This window comes from Pundamilia nyererei, unplaced genomic scaffold (assembly GCF_000239375.1).
Source record: "Pundamilia nyererei isolate P.nyererei 1_Seehausen unplaced genomic scaffold, PunNye1.0 scaffold00039, whole genome shotgun sequence".
Classification (NCBI taxonomy): domain Eukaryota; kingdom Metazoa; phylum Chordata; class Actinopteri; order Cichliformes; family Cichlidae; genus Pundamilia; species Pundamilia nyererei.
In genome coordinates, this window is record NW_005187440.1 from 412 (window position 1) to 25,611 (window position 25,200).

Consider the following 25,200-nt stretch of genomic DNA (forward strand, 5'->3'; position numbering starts at 1 on the left):
CATGTCATGAGCAGTAGTGCACCCCTGTACAATTACAATTGCCTTGCTTTTGAAGTGTGCTTTGATAAACCCAGATTGTCCTCCTCTCCTTTTTAGACTAGGTATCACACCATCTGTGAGTTCAGGCTCAGGTAAGTTGGGACACTTTAGTTATCAATCTTGAGGAAAATGCTGCATCACATTGATCTAAAGTTTTTAAAGTAAAGAATAAGTTATTAGCAGAAAGAGAAACATGCTCAGCATTTTTTTTACAGTCTTTTAATCACATGGAGCCAGTTGACCAAATCATTATCATTAAAAATGTGGTATTATTCAATAAAGATAGTGGAAAATCACACTTCCACTCCATACCCCCAGACAAAAAGCAAACTAGTTATTGTGCAGTTTACTGTGCAGACTCAGTACAGAGCATCATCATGTATCCCAAATCCAGAATAGATTTATAGTCTGTGGCATCATTGAAGTTGCAACTATCCTGTTTATGCCATGTTTAGAATGAAATGAATCCTGTCAATCGCTACTATTCATATCAATAAATATGTTCTTCAGAACATGCATTGATATTTGCTGTTGGAAAGCACACACAGCCTCCATAAAATCCATGTCAACTTATTTAGTAAAAATATAACTGCATCATCAAAATAGTTTCCACGTTTGCGATGTTTCAGTTCAAAAGTGTTTTAAATCTGCATCAGTGATTTATGTCATTAAATTACCTCGTGATCTTCTTTCTACCGCAGCAACTTAAGTCTTGCGATTCATGACAAGCCACGCTGTTAAAGCATCTCAAGGAGAGAAGAACATTTGAGGACAACTTCTTTGCATTGGAGCCAGACACCAGAGGGCGATAGAGACGTTTTCTACTGTCTTTGATCCGGCACCAGTTACTACTACTTACGTCAAAAGAAAAACAGTGCGTCAACGAGTACTTCCGGTGTCGTGACCTCTCCTCTCACGTGTGCACGGAGGAAAAGTATAGAAGAAGCTGCTTTTACAGAGCTCAAATAAACTCGCTCGTTGTTTCCTGCTCAGAACTAAAGAAAGAAAAGGAGTGTTTGAGCGCAGTAGGGAAAAAAAAACCCTCTTTCGCCATGGCTCTGTACCTGAAAGCAGCAGAGATCATGGAGAAGGTCGAGGGTAAACAAGGGGCTTTGAAAACTCTGGTTTACGACAGTCAATTCAAGAACATCAAACAGCTGTTCGCTCTGGTTTGTGAGACCCAGAAGTTTTCCTCCGTCCTGCAGGAGATCATCGAGTCCACCAAGCTACTCAGGCATACCAAGCTAAAGATGCCCCTGGCTAAGGTGCTCGTGTACGACCTGTTGATAGGCCAGGGGCTGAAGTGTGGCGGATCCTGGAAGGCCATGATGATGAAGCATCGCTCCAGACTGCAGGCGGAGTTGGCTCGCATGAAGGTGAAGCAGAAGGTAAGCAGGAATGAAGACCTGCTTCCTTGCAGTGTCAAGCACCCCGCTGGAGACCAGTTGCCCAGATATGTACGTGTGAACACTCTGAAGACCACTGTGGAGGATGTTGTGGACTACCTGAAGAGGGATGGCTTCTCCTACCTGGGGAAGGCTTCCAGGCTGGAAGACTTATCCCTGAAAGACAGATACTTTTTGAGTGACCTGCACCTGCCAGGGCTGCTGGTCTTCTCTCCTAAAACTGACTTCCATGACCACTTCCTGTACAAAGCAGGCCACATAGTTCTGCAGGACAAAGCCAGCTGCCTCCCCGCTCATCTCCTTAGTCCTCCACCTGGTAGCCACATCATTGATGCCTGTGCCGCACCCGGCAACAAAACCAGCCAGCTGGCAGCCATCATGAAGAACAAGGGCAGGCTGTTTGCTTTTGATTTGGATGGAAAGCGCTTGGCCACCATGTCAACGCTCCTGCTCCGTGCAGGGGTCACCTGTCAGCAGCTGGCCAACCAGGACTTCCTGAAGGTGGACCCCGATAACCCGCAGTATAAGGATGTTGAGTACATCCTGCTCGATCCCTCCTGCAGTGGTTCAGGTAGAGTGACCAGTTATCCCTGTGTTTGTATGACTGCAGTAGGGTTCTTTATAACATCTGTGCATATGTATCTTCAATTTATCACACTTTAGTTTACTTTGAATGCAAAATGTATCATATTTATTTCATTTTTAAACATTGAATTTGTTGTTTATATGTAACAAGACTAACGTTTGTTACATACAAACGTTAGTCACAGATGTGGGTGTCCAGAGTAGAAACTGGAATAGAAACCCGTTTAGGCATCACAGATCCATCCTTCCTCTCTCAAGTTCAAGCAAATACTGCAAAACTTAGCTGCGTTTCACAAGTATAAGCAAGAATCACAGTCCCAGTGTGGAATTAAAGAAACAAACAGCTTAATTATAGTAAAAAAAACCCAACAACAACCAAAAAAGCATTGTAACCTGTGTGTGACGGGGTTCAGGTATGGTGTGCCTCCAGGACAACACCTCTGCTGACCAGGAGAAGGAGCAGGCTCGTCTGGCCTCTTTGGCCTCCTTCCAGCTGCGCTGCCTTAACCACGCTCTCAGGTTTCCCAGCCTGAAGCGCCTGGTCTACTCCACCTGCTCCATCCACAAACAGGAGAATGAGGAAGTGGTAGCTGCCTGTCTGCAGCAGAACCCCGGCTTCAGGTAGCAACAGCCTGAAGACATTCAGACTGTTTATTTATCATTTTAAAGCATTCTATTCTCATTTAGCTGTCTAGACGATGAAACCTGGAGATTTTTTTTTATTTTTCTGTGATCTCTCCACCTTGACACATATGCATGTTATAGTAGCAGTACTGCATTGTAGTGTTGTCAATAAAATTGGACATTACAGGTGTGTGAGACCATTTTCAGGACTATGCAATGACACTGACGGCACAAGATTTAAGATTTTCATTAAATGAGGACTGTGACAAAGTGCAGTTAGCGACAGTGAAATAATTTCAAATATCCATAATACATATGTAATGGGGGGTGTTACGGTTTTGTTTGTAAGTGTAGAGATGCAGGCTGAGGTAGCTTTTACTAACTCAAAACATGTTTAAAAAAAATGCAACAAATGTTCAGGTGTTCAGTGTTGGGGTTTTGCTCCCTGAGGTATGTTATTTATGCCAAACTGGTTGTTAGAAGTGTTATTCAAATCCTTTCGTGTCTCCCCGTCCAGACTGGTTCCTCTGTTGGCTGAGTGGCCTGAGCGAGGCCTGGAGCCCCTCCCACAGTGTCTGCGTGCCAGCACTGCCAAGACCCTCACGCACGGCTTCTTCGTGGCCCTGCTGGAGAAACACAGCGAGCCTGGAAATACAAAGCAGGAACTGGCTGTTCAGATAAGGTGAATACTTGAGTGTCATGTAAACTTACAAAAATAACCTTAACACCAGCTGTTACATTGAGTTATGGCCATGCAGGTCTGCGCACACATCTGTATGGTTAGCTAACAGTGTGTTTAGCTAAATAGTTTTTAGTTGTGTCTATTATATTTGACTTTCTGTATTTGTTCCCTGTCTGCTCATAAAAACATTGAATTTGTCAGTAATTTTTTTCTTTTAGTTTAATTCTACTGTAACACTGTCTAGATCTGTTCAAATCTTTGTTTTGGGATAAAACATGATTACCTGATCAAAGTGGCTATGCAACTTATTATTTTAATGTTTCTCTCAACAGTAGTACTGCGGAAGTTTCCTGTAGTGTTTTTAGATGAGTAGGTTGACTCTTGCTCTTTACTCCGTCACAGCGGCCCAGAGGTGAAACCACGCAATCTGCCTTCCTCTGAGAAGAGACCTGCAGCTTCAGAAGAAGACTGTGAAGCTTCAGAGACAGAGGACAGACCAACACCTGTAGGAGGACAGACTGGCAGCAAACCCAACAATAAGAAGAGGAGGAAGAGGAAGAAAAAAAAGAAGGGGGCAGAAACTGCAGAGTGAAATTTAAAATTGGACTGCTGCACAGTTAGTCTGGATGAACAGTGCTGTTGATTTCTAACTGAGATGTAACTGAAAAGTAAAGATACTTTTTATTTTTACTGCGTCTCATCTGTGTGTTATTGGTGTTGCTTGTTTTCGAGATATCTTTTCAGGTATTTTAGTCCCCTCCTGAATTATCCAGCAGGGGGCAGCAATCAGCAGCCAGCCTGCCTGTAGAGTGATTTTTATTTCCGGTAAAACAGCGTCAGCTATTGGTGGAAACAGTGGTGTGTTTTGTAACTGTTACCAAACTCTTTTGTAACTGATAAATGTTTCAGTTTGACGGCGATAAGCGGTGACCTGCAGTGCTGCGTGCCGGCTTTGAGTCCAGCAGGTCTTTTGGCGTACACGGAGTAAGTCACTTGAACACGAATGTATTAGTACCGGTTAATGCACGACACCGCTCCCCGCAAGGACACTTATTAAAGTTTTCCTCTTTCTTTTATTTACAACTGGGGAAAAAGTAAGACAGCAGGCCGCCTCCAGCAGCTTCTCCCTCGGCCCTGACAGCAGAATGTCCTCGTTACCCAAAGTGACACTGTCCGGAGGTTTGGAGATCTGCCGGGTCCTGAACGGGATGTGGCAGGTGTCCGGGGCGCACGGAGCGGTGGATAAAGTCAGGGCAGGTGAACAGTAAACCCCGGGTAGCTATAACTTAAAAAAATAGCTAGGTGTCTTGATTTTTATTTTATTTTCGTATGCTTCATTCATTCAGTGAATTTATTAGGTACAGTTACAGTGCAGTTTAATACAATAATCCTACAATAAATGAAGCCCTCATGTAGAGTTGTACTATTGGTGTTGCTTGTTTTCGAGATATCTTTTCAGGTATTTTAATTGTTCTGGGATAAATAAACAATAATAGCTAAAACGTATCTGGGCAAACTAAGGATGATAATTAAAGCTGGACTGATACACTAGAAATGATTCACACTACTCTAAACTCCACCACGCGTCGCCTTATCTGTGCTACTTTCCTCCTTTTCTCTGCTTTCCTCTTTCCTTTCATGTCTGTAGTTGAGGCCATGCAGGAGTATGTAGATGCTGGTTTAACCACATTCGACATGGCAGACATTTACGGGCCTGCAGAGGAAATCTTTGGACAGTTTAACAGCCAGGTAAGTGTGTATATACTGAATTCAGTATTACTTACACATCGCCAAATCACCACAGCAGTTACTTCAAACCACTTTATATTGTAAGGTAAAGGCTCTAAAATATTAGAAAGAAACCCCAAGAATAAATGACCCCGTATGAGGGACCACTTGGTGAGAGTGTGAAGGAAATCTCCCTTTGAACCGGAAGAAACTGCAGACAGAACCAGACTTGGGGAGAGGCACCAATTGGTTTGGGGTGAGGGGAAGACCATACAGTATAATAAACACCCTACAATATCAGAAAGAAACCCCAGCAATTACACAATCCCTTATGAGCAACCGCCTGACAACAATGGGAAGAAAAAAGCCATTTTAATTTGAAGAAACCTCAGTTTTGCCAACCATTTGCCAGCTTTATTCAATGTGCTGGAAGATATCAATACAGGTAAATTAAACTTGAGTGAGGAGGGATGGGGGACTCTTACTACTGTGATGTTTAAAATCTGATGTCTACACAGTTGCAGTTGGAGTGATGTACCGCAGCGTGTTTGTATGTGTGATATTAACAAGGAAAAGATGAACTACAGAGAGCAGAAAGGGTAGAGCAGGGTTCCTGATTTAGAGACAGAAACCTGTGTAATTTTCTGTCATATGCTGAGAATGACTTATTTGACAGTAAATAACGACCTTGCCTTGGGAGATCTTGACAGGACCTTGCCAAGTATTTTGTAGGAAAACACAATTACATCAGAATTTAAAGATAAGAGACAAAATAAACCTGTATTAGTCCCGCACGTGGGAAAAGTTTTGTGTCACAGCAGAAAGTGGTGATATTTTTTTAGCATTGGTTATTCACAGAGGTGCAGATACTTGGTGTGCACTTTAAGACACTCCTACACTCACCAGTGCCAGTGTGTGCACTTAGGTCAGTTGATGCAATATCAGCTGATGTGTTGTGGCAGTCTGATGGTATCAGCCTTTGTCAGCCGTTCACCTGGAATAATGTGCAGATGATCGGAAACCCCATATAAAGAAAACCCATCCACATATACTATTTAACTCTTCCACCCTTAATTCAGAATTAGTGTGTTCAGTCTAGCTGTAAAATGTAACCCCGCTCAGTCACTGGTGTTTTTTCAACTTTTATCTTTGTTTGATCTTTAGCTGAAGTCCAAATCCTCTGGGAGTCTCAGCCCAGCTCTGCAGGGTTTGACTAAATATGTACCAAGACCTGGACTGATGGAGCGCAAGGTGAGCCACTCAGCAATGCTCGGTCTGCTGTGCTTTTAACAGTGAGACCGGTTTTATCCACTAGAGAGCAGTGCATGTCTTTATTAAGAATCAAATCATAACCTCGCCAGTATTTCTTTTCTGTCTTTATCTCTACGAATGGCTTGAAATAGATACAGTTAGGTTTGATTCTAGTATCAGTCCATAAAATCCAGCACTCAGCTTTGACATTTTTTGATGTTTCTGGGAGAAGAAATCAGCTGAACTCTCTCTGTTCTTGCAGGTGGTGGAGAAGGCGTTGCAGCGGTCCATGACTCGAATGCAGGTGGACACCCTGGACTGTGTTCAGTTTCACTGGTGGGACTATGGGGACAAGAGATATCTGGAGGCACTGGGTCACCTCTCTGACCTGCAGCAGGAAGGAGTCATACGTATGTGCGCTGTACTACTAAATGCACAATTTATAAATGAACGGACAACATATAATTATAATATAAACTCATAAGATTTTAAGAGTGACAAAAATGAATGACAAAAAATTGCTTTGCACTCTGGGAGAAACTGAGGAGAACAACATAAATGTATATAAACACAAGAATTAGACTCTTTTGCTGGCTAATCATGGTTTAATATCAGCGTGCACTTTGATATAGATAGAAAAACACATACACACAGATTTGGTTTTGACTCTTAACAACAAATCTTGACTAATGTGTGTTGTTATTGCATTGCATTAAATCTTGACTACAGTACCAGAGGTGTGCTGGTTCCCAGACACACAAGTTAAGAATCTGACTATTTTTTCCTCAGGTGAGCTCGCCCTCACTAACTTTGACACACAGAGGTTGGAAGAGATCACCAGCAAAGGCATCCGCATTTCCAGCAACCAGGTAACACATCCCTCTACGTGTGAGAACACTGCTCCATCACATTTAGGATAGTCTTCCTCTTCTCTTTGTGTTTAATGTGGCCGTCTGTGCAGGTTCAGTACTCGGTGATTGACCAGCGACCTGCAGCCAGGATGGAGCAGTTCTGTGTCGCCAACAACATTAAGCTCCTCACTTACGGCACGCTCGGTGAGATATAACTCCTTTATTTGCATGCAGTCATCTTACATTAGCAATATTCGACTTCAGTCTCTCTTCAGTAGACGTTACTTCATCTCTAGTCGTGCGAGTTGTGCATTAATATTGTTGTGTGGGACTGTAAAATGGTGGGTTTCTGAGATGGAGTCAGATGACATGACGACACATCCTCTTTCTCTCTCCCTTGCTTTCATTTTTTCCCCTCCCACCTTCTATTCTCTGCTAACTTTCCCCCCCCTCTGCATCCCATCCTCCTCCTAACCACTATGGTCTCCATGTACGCCTCTTTTCCTCCATCACTTCTCCCCTCCCTTCATGTTTTCCCTACTGTTTCTTACTTATCTCCATCCTTCCGCCCCATCTGTCCTCCCTCTTCTCCCCTCTCTCCACCCTGACACTTTTAACTCCTTCATCCGCCCCCCCCCTACATTTCACTTGCATCCATTTTTTCTTGGTGCAGCTGGCGGTCTGCTCTCTGAACGCTATCTCAGAAAGGTGGAGCCTATATCTAGGGTGGAGCTCTACACCGCCTCCCTTTCCAAGTACAAGAACATGATCAACACTTGGGGTGGCTGGAGTCTTTTCCAAGATCTCCTCGACACCTTGGAGACGGTAGCCAAGAGACGTAACTCCTCAATAGCCAGCGTGGCAATGCGTTACGTGCTGGACCGGCCTGCAGTGGGTGGAGTCATTGTGGGTTGCCGGCTAGGCGTCGCAGGGGCGGGGCAGCACATCAGTGACAGCCTGCGAAGCTGCAGCTCTGACCTGCAGCTGACGGCTGAAGATCTCTCCGCCATCGAAGCAGTGACACAACGCTCCAGGGACCTCATGGCGATCATCGGGGACTGTGGGGACGAGTACAGGAACTAAAGAGGGCGGGGGGGACTGACTAACTGGATGTGACAGATCGCTGCAGAGGAGGAGGAAATACGAGGGAATAGAAAGATCTCCCACAGCACATGGAAAAGAGAAAAAAAAGCAATATTTTTTGGTGTTTTTAATGAATTTTTTCTTTGACTTTTAAAACCCTCCACCCCCCAAAAAGCAACCTAAGAACCCCTTTATTTGGAATAATGTGTTTTAAGAAGCTTCTCCTTGAATGCAGTCGCACTGAGATACTCAGTTATACATTCAAGTGTCAAGTGTGTCCTTAAGCCTTAAACATTCAGAGAAATTTCTCTTTTTGTATCTCCTTAAAATAAATGTATTTTTCCATTAGCTTTAGTAAATTAAAATAAAGCTAAAGTTGCATCTTGCAATGAACATAGGACCAAAATATATGAATGTATGTAACATATTCTATTTACTCACAGGGTGTGGTGTTCAGTGATGTGTAAGGATGTAGGGTAGCCTGGAGCACTGTTGTACTAAATGAATTTAAGACAAAAGCATGTTATTAATCAACGAGCTCTATCATTTGGACTTTATAATAAAAGATAAATACTTATTGCAAATTTAGCAGTGGAAGAAGTAACCAGGTGATGGATAACTCTGTTATTTCTTGTCAACAAAATTCATACAACTCCCGATTTTCATCAGAAATGTATGGGGAATTATGCTTACGTGTATGCACATCTTCTTTTTTCAAAATATTTTGAACGATGCTTGTGTCATGTACCTGGAAAGACTAATGACAGGGAAGACGAATACGGGAGTGCAATAATGTTATTTTATGTTTTCATCTTTTCGGTTGACTTTCTCATTTCTCTTCTTACTAAATGATCTTTTTTTCTTTCGGATGTCTATCATGTTCACGAATGTCAATGTGAAGCAATAAAAAATAAGGAAAAAAAGACAGCGTGTGCTGCTTTTGTACGAAGGATGATGCAATTCTGTGTTTGTGGTGTTTGAAGAGTTAGGGCATAATTATTGTAAAATCCCTGTGAATAATCTGTGTGTGCGCTGCATGACTGAATTTTATTTTGCATGTATTTCGCATGTGTGTTTTGAAGGTGCTCAAGAAGCAGCAATCTAATGTGACAGGAGGCGACCGCCCGTGGTCAACAGTACGACAGCGTTCCAGAGAGAAACAGCCAGCCTGTGTGCAGCCACAGCACCTACAGTGTGTGGAGAGTGTAAACATACAGCCACATACTGTACTTGCACGCACGCAGTCTGTCAGTGCGTTTCACTTTGCTCCCTCACACACCCCCAGGTGACACACTCTGTCCATTTCAAACACCAGACAGAGTCGTGCGGCGCTATAGGAGGCCAAAGGTGATGAGGTCCTGAAATTCAGTGTAGGATTGAAGTCAGGTACGAGGACGGGGAGGATCTTATTGTCTTATTAACACCAAAGCAAAACTTGCATTCAGTGTTTGTGGGTTCAAGAACTCTTTATCCAAAATAACACTTATTTATGTACTCGATTAATATTACACTGATCACAGATGTCTTCTTCAGGCATTTTAATTTTGAATACAATAAAGTGTTGGTATAAATAGGCAGTGTGTTGGAAATCACTTAAACTCAGTATTTATTTGAATAATACAGAAAGAATGTATATTATACATTTTTGTGTGTTTTTGAACTTTGAATTTTGAAAATTCAAAGAAAAAACTTTTGAAAACTCATTTTAAATATGATGTGAGCAAGAAGTGTGGATATGGTCATGTTCAGATTTTGAGATGTTGATTTTTTATTTATTTTTTTGTGTCCCGTTTGGATCTTTAGCCATCAGATTGTTGTCTTAAGGCCAAGAAAGATGCCAAGCGGATTTATTTTACCAAGTGGATCATCATGGCCTTGCCATATTGGTCCATTTGATTGACCTTTATTATAATTATGTATTTATTTTATTTTCGGTTGCTACAAACGGGACAGACATGACTGGGGGATAGGACAGGGAGAAAGAATGAAAGAAAGAAAACCAGAGGGGAGAAGAGACGGTGAGAAAGGGGGGAAGAAAGAAAGAAAAACAAACAAAACACCTGAATCACCTGTATGGAGAAAAAAAAAACAGAAGAGAAAGCAAACAAAAAAAGAGCAACATAATAAAAAAAAGCACTATCACAATAAACTAGCTAGCAGTAGATAACAGTAGATACTAAATATTAAACGATATTGTGCAGCATGCAAGATAGACAGCGCACAATGTGCTTTGAGGCAGCAGCCAAGAAAGGTGTAGTCCGCGTCTGTGAACACCCGTGTGCACACCTGTGTGGATCAGCATGCTTGTATTCCAAAGGTTTCTCCATGTAACGATCTGCTAGGGAGTGTGGGGAGCCATAGCCCCGTCCCCCAGGGTATGAAGCAGGTATGGAGGAGATCCAGGCTCCAGATATCCAGAGGCCCCAGAGTACAAGGACCCGAGGAGGACCACCAAAAGGGGGGGAACCGTGCCACCCTCCTGGGAAAAGCTGAGTAGAGCCCCAAACGAGAGGTCACCCAGCAGCTATGGAGCAGAGGTCAGAGGGGGTTGCAGTGGCGTGCCCGCGGGCTCTGCCAGCAGCCAGCTGTGCATTGAGATGTTTTTTTTTCAAGAAGGCTAAATTAAATCTTTGTTGTCTGCGTGTCATCCAGTGTTAATGCTCAGCTGCTGCTTAATCTTTCTTACAATCTAAATTTCATAGTTTAATGACTTTATTACAGTTATGGGTAAATCTGAATTAAGTTTATAAAAAACGTACTTCTATATGTTATATAAGCATCTAACAATATCTCATGCAACAAAAAAAAACCCAAATGTTTGACAGCTGCACTCTGATAGTTCCTTTATGCTGTGGGCTGCATTTTTCTGCCATGGTTTAGGTCCACTTAGAGGATAAACTCACCACAAATCAACAACCCCATGATAGGAGTGCTCTCTTCACCCTCATCCATAGGGCAAATGGCTTATCTAATGCTTTAAGAAGCATAAAAACATGCGACACATCCTCACGTCACATTAGATGACGCTGGTGCTCCATCACTCCAGTAGTCTTGTAGAATCAACCCAAAGCTGTTCTGGGGAAACACCACATTTTTCCTTTAATCTGTCATCTTGTACATATATAAGCCAGCCAGCCTAAATCTTTCAATGGGCTGTTAAATTATTAACGCACATTAAATATAGATGATACACAGTAGCTGTGTGCTTGTGTGATCCTACAGCCAGTCACCAGAACACTTTAATTTGACTGCTTCATAATTGAAAGATTTAGTTTAAAGCAATTATTTGATTGCTTGAGGCCACAGTGACCACTATTCAGCAAATTAACGCACATACAAACTTAAACAGAAAATAAATTTTCATAGCAGTAACAGCGGGGCTATTGCTAATAAAATTAATGATGGTTTTCTTGTATTAAAGTATGACAGTGATGGTAATTCACTTTAATAAAGCACTAAATCACAACAGTCTCAGAAAGACCCAGCAATTCCTGATCCCATATGAGAAGGCACTTGGTGACAGTGGGAAGGAAGAACTCCTTTTTAACAGGAAGAGGGGAAAGAGAAGCAAAAGAAGAACAAATTTAGACAGGACAGGAGTAAGACCAATACTGAGATCCTGTTTTTTTCCTCATATTATGTTTAATACAAAGCATCATTGCAGGGCAATTTGGGAAACTGAATCAGACAGTGAGAGTTCAGACAGATGGACACAAAATCCTGCTTAGCGACATCAATCCATCTGAAATAATTGACTCTATTCCATTTATTAACCTGATATTTCTGCATTTATTGGTCACACTAGTTGGCTTGAAATACTTCACTGTGTGATTGAATTTGCCACAAGAAAACAGGAGGATTTTGACTTCAAACTTAAAAGATGCTTGTGATGCCTGCTTCGTGCCATCACCGAAACCCTCAAGAAAGACCTCAGACACAAGTACCGTGAAGTAACCATCCCTTTATTGGTGTGAAACAGTCCTATCCAAGTCAAAACAGGTTAAAAACAGTCAGTGCTCAAAACAGACCAAACCAGAGTTTCTCCACACCCTGCTTTGCTCATGTCGGATGGGACTTTACAAAGTTGTACTGGGTGCAGACGCTCATATCGCTGAGCCCAAGAAGTGAGAGGGGGTTCCACAGAAAAAACGATAAAGACTTGACGTCACTCCAAACCACGTTCACTGCTTTCACTGAGACACTACAGCAGCACCAGAACTTTCTCTGAGAGGTAGGAAGGAACTAGAGGGTGGAGGTGTGGGGATGGGTGAGTTTAAGGGGTAGGAAGTGTGTTTACTGAACTCACAAAGTGATAGGGTAAAATTCTGGGGCGGGGGTGTCAGACAACATTGATGACAGAGAGAAATCATGTTACCTTCTTTTTTTTGTTTTGCTTTAAACGAATGCCTCCAATTGGTTTATGAGGAGGAGAGCGTGAGTGGGCCAGTCGTGCTATCCCTCCCCCCATGTTGGTTTACTTTGTTTGTTTGGTGCCTCCGTGGAGGTAACCGGTTAACCACGGAGTCAGTTACCATGTTGTTCCCGCTGCTGTCACTCCTGCAGCCTTCCTACTTGGCGTTGGCTGAGCTGCTGAGCATCTTACGGACCGCTTGAGCAATGCCGTCACGGTCTATGCCAAAGATTCGGAGTAGCTCGTGGGGCTTACCGCTCCGGGGCACTTGGGAGACTGCCAGGCGGTGGACGGTGAAGCCGGTCTCATTCACCACCGCCGAACACACTGCTTCACCTAGACCACCTGAGGAATCAGAATACAGAGCAGACAAGACTATCGATTAACGGGTAGTTCGTCCAAATATCAAGTTTCTAAGTTGCTCGCCATCTTTCCGAGTGTCTTTCACCCTTCTGTCATATTTAATCTATCTACACCTCCATGAGCGATTACGCTCAGCAGAGATGTAATGTGTGCTGACAGGACTGGCGCCACCCTCCCTCTGTTTTCTCACTCCTCTCCTGTCACACGTTCATCCCCTTTAGGAATGCGATCTGAAGGCTGAATATAGTCAGGTGTGTAAGTAATACATGCAGTTACTTCCTTTTTTATGCTGGCCATTAAGAGGTACCTGACGGAAAAAGTCATCGCACTTTATTGAACTAAAACATCTCTGGTCTACCTGGACAGGCCACAATCTTTAAGATTTCAAGTTGCATACAACCTATTATATATATCTGAATTTTAAAGTGTGTGCAATCAAATGGGTGCTGTCTCTTTCACAGACAGAAGTTCTCTCAAAGAAGGAAAAACAAACCGCTAAATTTAGGCTCACAGAAACACACAGAGTGGCTGAGAGGAGACAAAGGAAAAAGCAAAAATTGGATGCTTGTTTTTTTTTTCTTTGCCATGCTGGTACTGTATGTAGGTCACTGAGAGCCCAAAGGCCGGAGATGAAATTAAGAAATCCTGACAGGCTCTTCCACTTCCACCCTCTGTCCTCCCTCCCTCCCCCCAACAAACATTTTTAAAAAATATCTGTTTTACCTTTTCCTTAGCGTACGCCTCTCTCTTTACCGCTACAACATGCACCTTAGTTCTCTGCGACGTTCCGTATCCCATACTTCTATCTTTTTCCTCCCTTCCTCAGGCCCTTCTTCTCTCTCCACCTAAGAGCTTCTCCGTCTGTACACAGACGTCTGTCCTTAGCTGCTCAGGGCTTTTTTATTCATGAGTTGATACACAAGCAGCGCAGACACGCAAGCAGCTGCATAACAATCCCTCGTATGCCTGTTACTTAAATCTCTCCTGCTGCTGCCAGACTAATGTGACTTTGACCAAACAGGAATATAAAACGGTCAAAAAATAATCAGCATATTTTAGATATAATAATAAATATTCTACATATAGAAGTTTTATTGCAACACCTTGCAAACTAATTTTAAATTCAGATACTCGTTTAGATTTACAAATTTCTTTTTTTCCAATTTTGTGTAGAAGAAAATATACAACTTCTTGGATTAAGTTGTGTTTTTTTGTTTTAATGTATTTAGTTTAGGCTTTTAGCCTTTATTGACAGGAAGGTAGTGAGGTCAGGAAAGCATTAGAGAGTATACAGAGAGAGTCCTGCCCCTAAATTATTTTGTTGTCTTGAAATTAATTTCTGTAGACCGTCTTTAATAGATTGATGTAACCATTGTGATGATACCCATTCATTTTTTAATCCTTGGCTTTGACATGTTTGCCGTTTCCATCCAACCAGCCAGCCAGCAGCCCAGGCAGTGTTGCCAGACCTTCCACTGAAAAATCTTTTCTTCCTCCAGCTCTTCTGTGGGGAAGGCGAGCAAGAGGTGTGATGTCTCTGTGTCCCGGTGTCCCCTCTCAGTAGAGCATGCCTATAACACCTCACCTGGAGATGTTCAGAAGACATCCTGAGCATCCCCGGGTGAGTGTGAGGCAGACCTGGCTGAGAAACGTACCAGACACCAGGAGCCCACACCCTATATGATACCCACTTTATTGTCTATTTGACTTTAAACGGAACCCTCCCCCCCAAAAACAACAAAATGAATCTCATGCTGCATTAAAAAATACACTGAACCAGTAGTTCAGACAACAAACTGATCATGAAAACTTTTACTGTGCTCCTAAATGAAGTAAGCAGCAGTCATTTTTCTTCTTCGCAGACTCCTTAGCATCGTTTTCCCAGACAGAGATGGTGCCCCCTGCTGGCTAATAGACCAGGTTTATTGCGCTTGCTTTTTATTTTCAACACAGAGCTTCTGGCCATCTTTTATATACAGCATTTGTTCATTTTCACTTGGGGGCGCTGTGCAGACTCCTCACCTTCATAGTAGTGGTCCTCCACTGTGATAATGCGTCCTCTGGTGGCTCTGGCGTTGTCGATGATGGTCTTGGAATCCAGGGGTTTGATGGTGAATGGATCGATCACACGAATGTTTATTCTCTCTGAACGGCAAAAGAGGAAGTTGAATATGAAACAGTGTCTTTAAAAATGTAATTACAAAAAGAAAAATAGTTTTTGCATTGTTTTATGTCACAGGTCAGCTTTATCTTTTTTTTTTCTTATTTCTTCATACCTTTCTTCAGCATTTCAGCAGCAGCCAGAGCCTCATGGAGGGTCACTCCCGCTCCAACCACAGTCACATAATCATCATTGGTTTTATATACAACCTGTGTGCGAAGGGAAACTCTACATTTGTCTTTGTTTGTTTCTACTCCAGAAGAAAATGTGCACAGAGTCTAAACAGATCAGCAAAATTAGAACAATAAACAGATTTTATTTAGAGCATAGAGCAACATTTTGATTAAAATGCAGCAACAAACCTTAGCCTGTCCGACATGGAAGTCTTCGTTGCAGTTGTAAATGATGTTGTTCTCTGGGCGGCTTGTCCGGATAAAACACAAACCCTAGAACAAATCAGAAAGCATCAAAATGAATCGCTGCTTTTAACATACATAATCTTAAGTACTTAATATTTTTCTTTCTTTTTCCCGTTATCAAAAATCATTACGAGTACCTTTGTGTTGGCGGCAAGCTCCACAGCTTTCTCAGTGGAAACACCGTCACTTGGGTAGAAGACAGTAGCTGCAGGAATGGCTCTGAACATGGCCAGATCCTCCAGACCCATCTGAGAGGGTCCATCCTCACCTAAATATGCACAAACACACACCTCAGCAACAAGAAACAGACAATGTCATTCAGTCTGCAAAGGTGGACATGCAGTGTACCTGAAGAGGAGGAGGAGAAGAAGAAAGAGGAGGGGGAGGAAGAGGTGACAGAGATTCAGTCTGCTCTGTCATCACCTCCATGACGCAGAGACAGAGAGGAAGGACAGGAGGAGTGCTGATACCAGGAGAGAATGTGAACAACACAATAACACAGAGGAAGATGGAAGCAAAGGTTTAGTATTTATGGGGTTCAAAACCAATTAAAAAAGGAAGAGAGCTTCAAACCAGTGCCGCGATACTGGAACAGGAGCAACATGCAAAAACAGTAACTTCATATTTTTCACCACTACAAGTCCAATGAGGATTCAGTGGGCGGATTCGATCCAAAATCAAAAGTGTCCCAAACTAAACTTGAGAAAAATATGGAATGAGAAAAACAGCGACTTCTTTCCACAGGTCCAGAATCAAAGCGGCTGTGACTGGTTTGCTCAGTGGAATCTGTCCTTTCAGTATTAACTGTGGGGTGTGAAATGATAATAAACCAAACGCTGTGCACTCTTCACAACGGTGAAGACATAACACAAAAGGGAAGATGGTAACTGACCGATGGAGACACCGCAGTGGGAGCCACAGAGGTTGATGTTGCTCTCGGAGATGGCGGCCATGCGGAGCTGGTCATAAGCGCGGGTAAAGAAGGTGGCGAAGGTGCTGGCGAACACCACGTTACGGTCTCGTACAGCACAACCAATCGCCACGCTCACCTGCAGGAGAGATGAGAGGCGTTAAGAAAGTAATGCAGTTCAGCATATTTTATATCTATGTTTTGTTTGTTTTTTTGCTTTAAAGAAGTCGAGCACTATATAGTTACAGTTTCCAATACACTTTGTAATTAGTGTGAATAAAGTAGAGTCTCACAGAGCTGCTAGCATAGATGCAGCATAGGTCATCACCTTTGTGAAGGTGCTACAGAGTATACTGAATATTACGTTGCATTACGATGATGCATTTCTTCATTAAGAAAACTGGTGAAAATTGTTTCCTGGAAGGATCCAAGAAATGGTTGATAATGATCAGGAACAGTAAACATTGGACATTTGACGTTAAGGCTCCTCGAAGGACAGTGACACATCAAAAACATCTAGTAAGCAAACTGTGCCCCAATGGAAAATAAAAGATAAGTGGAAAAACCTTATACAAAACACTTTGTGTACATGTAATAGCTTCAGTCAGGTGCCGATGGACGTCTTTTACCACTCTATACAGCAGCGTTTGAATCTTAAGTCTATTTTGTTTTAGTAACGTGCTGGCCTTCTCATACTTCTTCACACTTTAGCTTCACCTGTGAAACTTTCTCCAGCTCTCTTGCTGTGAACCATCCTCACCATGTTTTGCTCTGCAATGTAGCATTCCACGTAACGGTTGGGGTGTTCATTTTTAAAGAGCTCAGAGAAGGTGGAGTTCTTAGTGTCTCCATCCAGAACCACCACTCGCTCGTTGTAACGCCCCAGCTTGGCCAGAGCTATGCCGTACGCCTTCCTTGTAGCGATCTGATCACACGGGGAGAAAACAGATTCAATAAAGTACGCTCGGCTCAAGTTTTTATTTAAAAAAATAGAAAAAAGATTTTATTTACTTCTTTGATCTAATGTTATGAACAGGTAAAAATGACTTTTAAAGACAAGTGAGGGTGGATTGTCTGCTACCACTGATCCTACCTTATCTCCAGGTTTGTAGCTGGGTGCACTCGGCATGCGGATGTTGCGGAGGCTAACAGGGGATGTGTCCTCATTGGGGGGAGCAGGATAGAGGCGCTTGTTGCAGCTGATGATACGGTTCTGCAGCTCCTTGATCACGCTCTCTGCCATGTCCTTGGGCAGGGGTTTACCATGCCAGCCCATTTTATCCTCAGCCGCTGAAAGACACAGACGCGCCTAAGTATCCGCTGAGCATCTATTCTTTTGACCAACAGAAGCAAGTGATCTTTCAAACACCTAATCAAAGTTTAACATTTAAATATTTTGATCTATCCATCTTCTTCTTCTTGTCACAAGACCCTCAAGGTAGGGTACACGCCGGATAGGTCAGCACTGGGCTAATCATGTGTGAACCCAACATAAAAATGCAATTTATTTATTTAGGGAAAAACACACTGTTGAAGTCTTAAAGACTCACAAAAATTGCATCGCTTTGCATTGCTCAGACAGCGAAGAACGGTGTTACCTGACACTGACGTACCTTGACCTTTTAAATGTGTTAATTTTCAGTACATTTCTATTTATTGTTACTTTTGTCAGTTTCAAGTTATTTAAGCGACCATTGTTCAGTTTTCTTTCTTTAACGGAACCAATTTGTTCACGTCTTGCAAGCGTATGCCTTCCACATTCATGCAGGTGCACATGCTGTCACACTCATAACAATGTTCCACACCAGTGGGTAACATCAGCCTGTAGCAGAAGTCAAGGGTTAAGGCCAAGAGGCCACAGGGTTGCAACAACACTGAAGATTTCTGGTCCACTCATCTGTACACAAAGACCCTGTTATAACAACCGTCTCTTTCTCCCCAACAAACACATGCGGTCGGTCGCACACACTCCAACTTAGCTTATCACAACACAAGTACAATGGGCTGTTGTAGGGAGTGTATCCTACACATTCTGAGGGATTATGGAGCAGCAGCAGCTAAAGCACCGAAGCGCTACCTGGATTATGGCCTCTGTGCACTCACAGTGGGTGCTTGGGGCAGTTCAGAAAACTTCAGACAGATCTAATATTCCCAGTCAGATGCCACATTTTACCCAGTCTTTAAAAAAAAAAAGGATTTTAGAGCACTTTTTAAAAACATCTTAAATGTTAAGCAGTAAAACTTAACAATTTATCTGCATGCTCTAAGGAATGATTAAACAACCTTTATTTATTCAGTAGGAAGAGGAAACTGGTGCTCATTACAGTACAAAATACTGATATTTGAGCACTCTGAACCACTGTCTGCATAGTTGCTATACCTGGGATGCCCTTGCCCTTGATGGTCTTGGCGATAATGGCAAGTGGCTGGTGGCGTGGTTGACTCAGCACCTTACACAACTCCTCCACACTGTGGCCATCTACTATAATGGCGTGCCAGCTGGGGAAACAGACAAGTCAAACATTACATGTGCTTATGCTCGAGTCAAAATATAAAAAACTAATTTTGAGCAGCAAATCTTACATATTAATTAAAGAACAAGTGCATCTTATTTTATAAATAAATGACTGAAGCTGAGTTTGTTTAACGGTTCTTGGAATGACTCCTTAAGCAGCTACTGAAGCACTAAATAACCCACTCAGATAGTTTTTGACTTCCCCCCTGGCTCACCCAAAGGACTCGCAGCGCCGCTGGTATTTCTCCACATGGTGCTGCAGGGGAGTCGGGTCACTCTGACCCAGTCGGTTAATGTCCAAGATGGCTACCAAGTTGTCTAGCTGGTAGTATGAGGCGAAGGCCATGGCCTCCCACACCGAGCCTTCTGACAGCTCTCCGTCACCCAACAGGCAGAACACCCGATAGCTACAAACAGAGACGGGGAAAGAGAAATTAGTTATTTTTCATATCAGCTCCATTTTCCTGTCCTTTCACGTCCTCCCATCATCTGATGCCCCCCTATGGTGGCATGATGTCACAGCTGACCATGACACCTAAACACACAGACAGACAAAAACAGATCCCTCCCCCAATCCTTATCCCCACCACGCTCTGATCATCCTCAGTAGCTGCTTCTGTGGCGTAACAACTCCTGACAGCTTTCCAGTCAAATAGACACGTTCTCATTAAAACTGGAAGATAGGCCGAGACACGACGAATTACACCACGCATTCCAACTCCGACCACAGAGGAAAAAACCCCAAAAAACCACACGACACATAAAGAAAGGAAGAAGAGGGGAATTCCACAGAGGTGGGACTGGAGAGAAAAGAGGTAGAGACTTTAGATTGAAGGGAAAGGACAACGGAAAAACCAATAAAGCGTATAAACGGATAGTATTCAAATTTAAATTCAAACACAACAACAGTTAGTTCAAGGTGCTTTATATTGTAAGGTAAAGACCCTACAGTAATACAAAGAAAGAAAGAGCAAAAAGCTGTTTATTAACCTTGATGAAATGTTAAAAAATCTTTGAACATAACCGAATCACATACTATTCTGTAGTGCATCTTTCCTTGAAATTATGTAATCAACTGTCTGTATGTTTATTTCTCAGTTAACACGAGATAGATTGTTGTGAATTACACAACATCAGAGAGGTAGTCTGCATTTCCAAACTAACGCTGAAATATGACAATGACCCAAAACAAACAGCCTCGAGAGTCCTCAAACAGGGGGTCAAAAATGTAAAACTCAGTGATAAAAGCTCCAGGTGGTGATCATCGAAACATATTCTAAGACACACATATCGGCTCGTGTTCACAGTAGTCTGCAAGTAATATAAGTGGTCCAACTACAGGAGTAATCCCTTTACTCCTGTAGTTGGACTCCCTTAGAAGGTGTGTGTGTTACACCTTCCTTCATCCAGTGTTTGTAGGTGTGAATAACAGACTTAGACAAGGTGATACCTCTCACACACATGCTTTCCTTACTTGATCCTGCAGGTTATTGTGTGAGAGTATCCACAAGTGGCATTGATGCAGTTGCTATTCAAAGGTTCTGGGCTCAGATCATATTATGAAACCAGTGATGCAGCCGGCAGCCAGTAGTTGTTGTTACGTGTGTTGTTACTGCATGCACCATGCAAACACACATGGTCCATGCATTATTATTGTCTGAATGCACAGTGGAGCCCAGGTAGATAGCAGCACAATATAAGATTTCATCATTTTTTTAAGAGGTGGTGAGGGAAATGGGTGAGGCAGGGAGATGAGGGAGAACTGTGCTTTTGCGTGTGTGATTATTAGAGCAGAAATAATTGAGTGCACATAGAATGCAAAGAGAGTGAGAGAGATATGAAGGACAGCCAACACAGAGTGCAAGTGCAGCACTCCCTGCAAAACAGCAAAAAAAAACCAAACCCAAAGCTGCCTTTCAAGCAATCACATTCTGCTCGGCTCGCAATCAAATGTACCAAATATCATCCTGAAAGTCAGGTTTCAGCTCGGATGCGTAAAAAAAAGAAATAGAAAATCATAACAAATTTTGAAAACGTGAATCCAGCATGCTACAGGCTACACGGCTCTAAACATCTATTGTCAGACAGAAACGGCCGGGTATTTTCCAGACCACGCAAGAACAAAGGAGACAAACGTGGAGCGAGTTCAATCAGCTGAAATTCAGCTGAGTAGGAGCTGCATTGCTGTCAAAACACTGAGATGAAACTACATTTGAATTGTGAAGAATAATGTTGAAAGAAATTGAAAAAAGAAATAGTACACTGTTTTAACAAACATAAAACTTTTTATATGCATTCAACTCTGAGCTCACTGCCACTGATTTCATCCAGCCCCATTAATCCTGATGTGAAGGTAAAACAGGATGAAGGTCGCCTCTCATAAGCTCTAAGTGACTGCCTAAATGTCAGCACAGACCAAGCCTGTCAGAGAGCGTTTTATTCCCAAGCTCCAGGCAGAAATGTCACATGTCTGTGCAGCTCGCTGCAGCGTACATTATGTCATGCATAATTTCATACAGTCCATCTTAATGTGTGCAGATGCAAACTGGGCTGCTGCACTTCTGCAGAAATGTGCACGCCCCCCACCAAAATGATTGTGTCTATACGCGTGAGTGTGACTTTGTTTGTGTTACCTGGCCTTGTCAAAGAATTTTCCAGTGTAAGCCATTCCACACGCGGCTCCCAGCCCCTGACCAAGAGATCCCGTGGCCACATCCACAAACTGCTGCTTCTGCATCCACGCACACATAAAAAAGATGCACATTACTCACTCCAGCTCGAGCTAAGCAAGCAACAGCAGATGGATTGTTTTTCATTTCTAAATGGATCATAAAAGCAGCAGCAGTGGAACTGTTGGAACAGCAGCTATGGTCTGGATGTTACAGTGCGCCAATTTCTGGGTTAATGTGGACAAAGTGTCACTGATGTTTGCAGCAGACGACAAAGCATCTCTGTCACACAGGCGCAGCGTTGTCTCGCTGTCTCTGCCTACAGATGCTTTGCTGTTATCTGTGGAAGCGGGTCCACGTCTCGTGTGCAGCAAGGATACTGTAATGTCCTTATTCACAAACACTTGTCCATAAACTATGCAGTATTTAACAGAAATGTCGGAAAGCATAACATATATAAGATTTTACTTAACTTTTCAATATATCTCACTCTGTTCGTGTGTGTTTAGTGCAGTGTGAAACGTATCAACTTCAGTGTGAAAACACGACAAATACTTCTCTCTCAACTCCAAAGAAAGCATGAAAGGAAACCATGAAAGGCAGCATAAAGGTTTTAAAATATTCCTGATTCATGGTAGTGACTCTCAAAGCCTTAAACTTCTTGCAGGTTTCAATGTTGCCTCACCGGCACAGGGTGTCCCTCCAGGATTGAGTCGACCTTGCGGAGGTTGAGAAGCTCATTCTCCTTCAGGTAGCCCGTCTCTGCCCACACAGCATACAGCACCGGGGCTGCGTGACCCTGAGGAGGCAAAGTTTTCAGAGCTCATTGATCAGATAACTGAACAGAGGGAACACAGATGACTGCACTAATTTTGTAGCATTGTAATATATATGCTAGAGCCTTAAATGAGTGAGTTATTTAGACACATACTATATAAAAATCATATATATACACTAGAGCACATGCATATTATTTGACTCAGTTCAACCTCCCTCTGTGTGTTGATGCTTTTGAAAACGTCTTCAACCATTATGGATGTGTGCGCATTACCTTAGAGAGGACAAACCGGTCATTGTTGGGGTTACGTGGGTCTTCGGGTCGGTATTTCATGGAATGAAAGAAAAGCACGGACATGATCTCGGCCACGCTGCTGCATGATGTGGGGTGACTGCAACAAAATAGGTGCAGAGGCAAAATGACATTAGAAATTGAGTTTAACTGTCCGGTTCATCCCGTCAGTGCACATTCAGTGGGTTAATTAAAGCCAGACCATCAGTATTTGGGGAGTTATGTAAGGCCACACTATCATCAAGGTCACACAACAGTAAGCACATATACAATAGCTCCTACACTGCTCCGTCCTCTGGGCGCACAAAATACCTCACTAAAGCTTCTTTTTTTTAAATACCCTGAAATGAAAAATGTAATGAGATAATTAAAAAGAAAGAAAGAAAGAAAAAAGAACAAGGAAAAGGGTGAGTGATTGGTGTAGCACACGTTATATAAAAAAAAAAGTCTGTAAGTGTTTGATGTCTTTAAGCTAAAAAGGGAATTCGAACCAAAAGTGATGGATGGATTTGGAAGCATCTCCACTGGAAAGAGAGGAGCTTCATGTTGGAAGCAAATCATTGAAGAACAACAAGAACCGAGAACAAAAGAAAAGAAACAATTTATTTATTTCTCGATAAAATTTAAAAAAACAAAAAAAAAGAGTCACCAATAATGAAAAGTCCGATTTATTTTCCAGGTCATTGTATTTTCTATCATGACAGCATATTTGTCATCGCGACTTAGAAAGTGCACACTGGACGTTGTTATTCGCTTTTGCCTCTTAACCGTTTCCGTCGGGTCACGCAGGCGCTGCAGAAGCATGTTTGCGCACTGAGCGGCTCTCTGCTGCCGCACAACACATCGACCCATGAGCCGTAGCAACGGCCACATAAAACAACTGTCCGGCGTGAGTTGTATGTGTGTGTTGCGTAAGTGATCTCGGAGGACAAGAGGAGTGGAACACCAGTGCACCTGCAGCAAGCTCGATCCCCTTCAAAATAATAGGGCACAACATATTATTAAATACATTAAGACTATATTTTCGGTCAGGATATTACTCGCAGCATGTATGTACATGAACTTGCCCAACCGCCCTTGCTTTTGCGTAAATTGCGCACAGACTCTGGTATAAAACTAACTATACGCACAGGTAAACAACTGAAATGCTTAAAAAAGTTTAGACACGTCACACACAGAGACAGATTTTCATATGGTGCATCTACAATATTTTAAACACACAGTTTGACTATTTTACACGTTAAAACAGACGTTACTGTGTTCTGCGACCAGTTCATCTGTAATTACGATGCGCTTCCCTGAAGCAGGTCCTCATAAATGAAAGAAATCACACATCGATATTTAAACGGATAAAAATGACGTGCATAAAACCACGTTTTCTGCTGTCACGCGTCTCCTGCTCGGTTTAACCATCTTACCCGCTGCCCGCTGCAGTTGTCGCCTTGATGGAGTTGATCCGGAGTCGGGTGGCGATGTTCCTGAGCGCCTGCACCGTCTGCTGGTCCGGTTTATGATAGTCCTCCATCTGGCCGGTGAACCGAAGAGAAGCACACTCACTCACACGCAAGCCGGTAAAATAGAGTTAAAAGAGTTAAAAGTTCCCCCCGGTCTACTGTTCTGAGAATAAAGGCGAGGAGAGCGCAGCGGACGATGGCAGGGGTTAAAAAGAGATAACGCTGTTTAACCACAGAGACAGAGGGCGGGAGGGAGGGGGCGTGTTTGCAAGCGAAGCCTATGAATATGGCTAATCTAGGGCCAAACGAAGCCTGCAGTTAGTCCAAACTGTCGCATGAACCGACAGTAGGAAGGCTTTGGACTAAAACCAAGGCCACACGCGCGGGTAAACGCTCACAGCAAGCCGGCACACAGACTCTGATCAGGGACGCTCAGATGCAGCATTTCCACGCTCTGTACAGACAGCAACTATGCAAACCAAAACAATGCGTGCAAAAAAAGTGGGAACACATTATATATGAAATATATATTATAATATAAAATAAGTGATGCACATCGAGATCAGTTTATACTGACATAGTTTTGTATTCGTCATTTTTTAAACAGCGGGAAAGTTTTATTTATTTATCGTGAAGTTGCACTGAGGAGTTTCATCTCATGCATCCATACAGGCTGCAAAATGCGTTCACACCGCTCTATAAATAGACCCCAATGCTCTCATTTTATACAAATGGACTTTCCTTGTAGCTGCAGCATTGCTGTCCACATTCTTACACAGCTTTGACCAACATCACCACTAAGCCTTGACATTTGAACAGGAGCTTAAGGCGCTGACATTTGGGCTCGTGTTGTGATACTATGAAGATAATAAAAAATGAAGCTCTTTCAGTAATGTGTGACTGATGCCACGTGTAAAGACTGAAGAACCGTATAACACCTCTTTAAGAAAGAGCAGTGGGCTTTTTCGGGTCATGATCAG

The 25,200-nt window shown here is 42.7% G+C and overlaps 3 protein-coding genes across 5 annotated transcripts; 2 read left to right on the forward strand and 1 right to left on the reverse strand.

Annotated features, from left to right (window-relative positions):
• Positions 1 to 924: 924 nt before the first annotated feature.
• Positions 925 to 4,026, forward strand: nsun5 (NOP2/Sun RNA methyltransferase 5). The gene is made up of 4 exons (XM_005730671.1): positions 925 to 2,016; positions 2,444 to 2,651; positions 3,172 to 3,336; positions 3,739 to 4,026. Exons 1-4 carry the CDS (start codon positions 1,092 to 1,094, stop codon positions 3,926 to 3,928), a joined length of 1,488 nt encoding a protein of 495 aa, XP_005730728.1. The 5' UTR covers positions 925 to 1,091; the 3' UTR covers positions 3,929 to 4,026.
• A 78-nt stretch (positions 4,027 to 4,104) lies between these two features.
• On the forward strand, positions 4,105 to 9,159 carry LOC102196244 (uncharacterized oxidoreductase At1g06690, chloroplastic-like). Of its 3 annotated transcripts, XM_013910258.1 has the most exons (8): positions 4,267 to 4,320; positions 4,431 to 4,593; positions 4,985 to 5,085; positions 6,229 to 6,315; positions 6,578 to 6,725; positions 7,105 to 7,184; positions 7,277 to 7,370; positions 7,840 to 9,159. In XM_013910258.1, the coding sequence occupies exons 2-8, from the start codon at positions 4,482 to 4,484 to the stop codon at positions 8,247 to 8,249; spliced, it is 1,032 nt and encodes a 343-aa protein (XP_013765712.1). In that variant the 5' UTR covers positions 4,267 to 4,320; positions 4,431 to 4,481; the 3' UTR covers positions 8,250 to 9,159. The 3 variants fall into 3 exon arrangements, with proteins under 3 accessions (XP_005730730.1, XP_013765712.1, XP_005730731.1); XM_005730673.1 differs by lacking the exon at positions 4,431 to 4,593 and having other exon boundaries at positions 4,105 to 4,320; XM_005730674.2 differs by lacking the exon at positions 4,267 to 4,320 and having other exon boundaries at positions 4,525 to 4,611.
• Positions 9,160 to 12,190: 3,031 nt separating this feature from the next.
• On the reverse strand, positions 12,191 to 24,462 carry LOC102196905 (transketolase). The gene is made up of 14 exons (XM_005730675.1): positions 24,185 to 24,462; positions 22,749 to 22,866; positions 22,383 to 22,496; positions 21,662 to 21,759; positions 19,244 to 19,435; positions 18,894 to 19,012; positions 17,607 to 17,803; positions 17,274 to 17,438; positions 16,496 to 16,652; positions 15,741 to 15,871; positions 15,547 to 15,630; positions 15,300 to 15,393; positions 15,046 to 15,168; positions 12,191 to 13,005 (listed from the first exon to the last, which is right to left on the reverse strand). The coding sequence occupies exons 1-14, from the start codon at positions 24,289 to 24,291 to the stop codon at positions 12,818 to 12,820; spliced, it is 1,887 nt and encodes a 628-aa protein (XP_005730732.1). The 5' UTR covers positions 24,292 to 24,462; the 3' UTR covers positions 12,191 to 12,817.
• Between the last annotated feature and the right edge of the window lie 738 nt (positions 24,463 to 25,200).